The sequence below is a fragment of the Panthera tigris genome, chromosome B4, assembly GCF_018350195.1.
Source record: "Panthera tigris isolate Pti1 chromosome B4, P.tigris_Pti1_mat1.1, whole genome shotgun sequence".
Taxonomy (NCBI): Eukaryota; Metazoa; Chordata; class Mammalia; order Carnivora; family Felidae; genus Panthera; species Panthera tigris.
The window spans coordinates 46,116,506-46,121,305 of NC_056666.1; the positions used below are offsets into that span (position 1 = coordinate 46,116,506).

Sequence of the window (4,800 nt, forward strand, 5' to 3'; positions counted from 1 at the left end):
ACAGGGCTTTGCGAACTGGTACAACTCACCACCTGTAAAGTGATGTTTTAAACAGAGCAGAGGCCTCAGTATTGCGGCAGAGTAATGCCGGCACCCCCTCCTCACTGAGCTTACCTCTTATTTAACAGTTAATAAAGCCCACCCTTAGCGTTCCCCGGGGGGAGAGAAGCGGACGAGGGCATTGCATACGCGTTTTTAAGGTCCCGGGAACTGGGGTGCCTTGTCCCAGAGTACAGAACTGGTCCCTGCGCACCTGACCCACAGGACTCGCTGGAAAACGCCCCGCCCGTTCCCCCTCGCGTGGCAGTCGCTGCGGAGCCTCACTGGGGCGTGGGGGGAGCACCGAGACTCCGCGCTAACCGCGCGTCTGTGTCCCCGCAGGGCATGGAGAGGCCGGCGGCGCGGGAGCTGCAGGGCGCCGACGCGCTGCGCCGCTTCCAGGGGCTGCTGCTGGACCGCCGCGGCCGGCTGCACGGCCAGGTGCTGCGCCTGCGCGAGGTGGCCCGGCGCCTCGAGCGCCTCCGCCGGCGCTCCCTGGCGGCCAACGTGGCGGGCAGCTCGCTGAGCGCCGCGGGCGCCGTGGCCGCCATCGTGGGGCTCTCGCTCAGCCCGCTCACCCTGGGGGTCTCGCTGGTGGCGTCGGCCGTGGGGCTGGGCGTGGCCACCGCCGGAGGGGCCGTCACCATCACGTCCGACCTCTCCCTGATCTTCTGCAATTCCCGGGAGTTGCGCCGGGTGCAGGAGATCGCCGCCGCCTGCCAGGACCAGATGCGCGAGATCCTGAGCTGCCTGGAGTTCTTCTGCCGCTGCCAGGGCCGCGGGGACCGCCAGCTGCTGCAGTGCGGGCAGAACGCCTCCATCGCCCTCTACAACTCTGTCTACTTCATCGTCTTCTTCGGCTCACGTGGCTTCCTCATCCCCAGGCGGGCCGAGGGGGCCACCAAGGTTAGCCAGGCCGTGCTGAAGGCCAAGATTCAGAAACTGGCCGAGAGCCTGGAGTCCTGCACCGGGGCCCTGGACGAACTCAGCCAGCAGCTGGAGTCCAGAGTCCAGCTCTGCACGAAGGGCGGCCGTGGCCACGACCTCAAGATCTCTGCGGACCAGCCCGCGGGGCTGTTTTTCTGAGAACATCCTTTCCCCCTTGTGACCGAGGCCAGAAACCATCCCCATGGGATGCTCCAGATTTGTAGCTCCCTCAGGAAAACACCAAGTTGGATTAGGAGCTGAATTGAATGCAAAGGATGAGAAAAACTGTTCTTGAAATTGGGGGAAGGAGGGAGTCACAGACCTTCTTTCCCTAACACTAGGACATCCTGCCTGGGGCTGAATGCTAGGGACTTTTTACTTGCCATATCCTGTGGGACATGTGACCCGAAAATTATTTTTCCTTTATCAAAACGATTCAGTCTCCGCAACCGTGGGCGCTACTCTGTTAAAGTTGTTTCAGGGTCCCTGCCACAGTGCAGGATGTTTGAGCAGGTTGGGGAGGGTGCCACGCAGCCACCCCCTGGGTCCTCTCCAAGCCCCAGTAGGCTTTGAGGTCCTCAGAATGCCTGTGAGAGGAGACACTAGCTTTGAAACCTCTCTTTCAGAGTTTCTGAGTGTAAAAGAACTCCAGAATCCAGAGCAAATCAGACCCCCTCTGAACGGGCAGGGCTCATGACCCAAGAGGGTCCTCTCCCACTGATGTGCCCTTCCTTCCCCTCTACTTGTACACATTCACAAATCCAGCCTGGGCAGAGTGCATCTTCCTGGGTGGGGGAGGGAATCATATCCAGACCTCCAGATACTCTGGGAGAAAAACCAAGTAAACGGTCCTCTAATTCCTGCCCCCTTGCAACAAGAAGCAGAGGCCGAGGAAGATGAAGTGTCTAACAGCTTCATTTACTGACATTCTGGTGTACAGAAGAGAGCAGTGGCTTGGAGTGAGACAGTGCTGGGTTTGTTACTGGCTCTGTTGCTGCTGTGTGACCTTGGCCAGTTCATTTCTCCGAGACTTGGCTTCCTGGTCTGTAGAACAGATGCTAAACCCTCACCCTGTTGAGAGGTATTAAGTGAGATTAAGGTGCCAAGGGCAGTGTCTGGCTCACGAAGTGCAGGCCCCTGGACTGGCAACGTTAGAATCACCTGGGAACTTGTTAGAAAGGCAAATTCTTGGACCCAACTGTCAACTTAAGGGATCCTAAACCGGAGGTGGGGCCCATCAACCTGTGTGTAAGCAAGCCCACGGGGCGGGGGGTGGGGGGAGTGATTCTGATACCTATTAAGGTTTGAAAATCACCGCAGCAGATACTGGTATCCGACCCCCTTGTGGACATTCATGAAGTTTTATGGCCTCTCTAGGGGCTCCGTGGTCTTCAGAGTCATTCACAGAAGGTCAAGGACAGACAGTGTCCCAAAAGCAAAAGAAAGAATGTGTTTGTGCGTGAGATACGTCAGTGCATCCTGGGGCAATTTCCCACCATGTGAAGTAAGGGATATAACATAATAACCCCTTTAGAGGGCAGTGTTGCCCAATCATTGTAGAAACTGGTACCCGAAGGACTGTGAACTTAATGCAAATTGACCTTTGTTACCTTCTGTGAAAACCGCAAGACCATGTATTGTGTTTTTAATTTATTTTAAGTTTGTTATTTAATTACCGTTTATTATTTGCATTTAATTTTATTTAATCATCACACCACATTTAGGAAGTAATAGGAATAGCAGACTTCTGAATGGGAGACTATGGACGCTCTTTTAAGGAGATGAGGTTGAGTTTGCCTTCGTCAGGTGGCTCATGAGCTGGGAAAAGCATCGCTCTCCTTGAATAAGTCTCTCTTCGTCAGAGGGGACTTTCATTCCCCAGCAAAGGTGGGAAGTTCTGAACAGAGAGATGGGGCCGAATTTAAGCTTATCAGTGGAGGTTTGACTTGCGGCTCTAGAAATGATGCAAGCATATTTATCCTGAAGGCAGTTGGCCAGCAAATAACACTTGATCTGAAAAGTGAACCTGTTTTATTCAGGGGAGAACCCCAATTTAGAGGCACGTGAAGGAAACACTCAGACCATGGGAAGTCTGATGTCCTGTGAAGTTATGTCTTAGGGATGACAGACAAAATAGCTTGTGTCATGGTGGCGATGTGTCATATTTTCACCTTGAGATCTGTAAGGAATCTGTAAGCTGTCTCTAAGAAAATACGTATAACTTTTTCAATTTCCATTCCTACAACTGTAATGTTAAAAAATATGTCGAAAAGTCTTTGGGACCACACATGCAATACTTGGCTGTGTTATTTAATTATTTAACATGCTTTAAATTTATCCAGTCTACCCCCATCTTTCCCAAATGATAGCCGAGTGTCTGAGGAACTGTACTTTCAGTGCTGGGGGAAGGGGTTAGTGGTTGTATATTTTTATTTTTACCACAAATTGCAATTGCTCTGTATCCTGGTTTCTTTTGAAGTTGGTACTGGTTTCTTTTTAAACTGGTGTCGTTTCTTAGGCTACCTTGCACAGATAGCTAGCATTGTAGATCACCAGAATGTACTTTGCATTGTTGTTTGTGTTATATCACACAGGTACAACCACTCCCTAACTCCAGCTTTTGTTAAAGCTTAAGTTTGAGTTATAGTCTTCCAGTGGGTAGGTTGTTCCTTCCCTAAAAATAAACTGGGCATTTCAGGAAGCAGCAATAGCAAACTTTTCCTATCATTAGGGTACTTCCTATCACTAGGGGATATCAAAGTCATAAACTGCCAGTTATCATTTCAGTGGCCCTCTTTACACCTAAGGAAGAGTGTCTACTTTGGAACAACACTCCGCACATAATAGGAGCACAATAAATGCATTTGAATAATTTAATGAACTGTTTAGCTACATTAATAGGAATTTGTCGATAATGAAAGCTTATCCACCCTCTTATGTGTCTGTTATAAAGATTGGAGCCTCTACCAGGATTTAGTCAATTTCAGTTAAATAGATCCTAGAGATAAATTTTTATTTATTTCTTTTGTGGGAATGTGAATAAGGCTTTTCCTTAAGGCCTTCATTCTATAAACAAACAGATTGAAATGGTATGTTGTAAAAGGAAGAAGGGAGAGGAGTATTTGGATTATAAGTGTATTTCAGGAAAATGTCCGAGTTTGAAAAATAAAAATTTGGTACTCGGGTCTAAGTGTGACTGTTAGTTTCTTGGGTTTCTAATTGTTCGGATTGTTTTTTTTCCCCCACAAAAAAAGGAGGTTTATTTAGCTCTGCATTTCAAGGATTCAGTAAAACTATGTTTTACTCTCTAAAAAAAATGGTCCTTAGCAAATATTCTGATCTTAATCACTTTGATGCATTTGCCCTCAGTCACCTGTCATTTCCAAGATGGCAAATGTCAAAGTCGAAAGTATTTACTGAGAGAAAAAAGAGAAGAGTGCTGTAGAAGCCACCCTATATCAGATAAGTTAAAGTCAGTCAACTTGATATATTTCTCATTCAATACCTTAGTGTGAAAAGAAAGTAGAGGGAAGTGAGACACTGAGATAAAAACATTGCGCAGAGATAAATGGGGATACAGTTCAATGCAGCGATTTCTGAATTCCACATTTTTTTCCCACTGTAGCAAAATAAGTTCTTTCCTTTCATTGAAATAAATTACCCATTCCTCAGACTTCTTGACCTTTCTGTAACTAATTACCTAATCTCATGTCTGCCTGTGTATGAATTAATAACTTTGAAAAGGGGCAGATGTGTAATTATTTTCACTTAGAATATTCCATATCAAGCTGTATAATTTTTAAAAAGTAATCAACTCGTATTACAGGAATTTTC

General features: G+C 47.8%; 1 protein-coding gene across 1 annotated transcript; it reads left to right on the forward strand.

The window, feature by feature from the left end:
* The first annotated feature begins 384 nt into the window (after positions 1-384).
* APOLD1 (apolipoprotein L domain containing 1) lies at positions 385-4,214 on the forward strand. Its single transcript, XM_007076325.3, has one exon. It carries the CDS (start codon positions 385-387, stop codon positions 1,123-1,125), a length of 741 nt encoding a protein of 246 aa, XP_007076387.3. The 3' UTR covers positions 1,126-4,214.
* Positions 4,215-4,800: the final 586 nt, after the last annotated feature.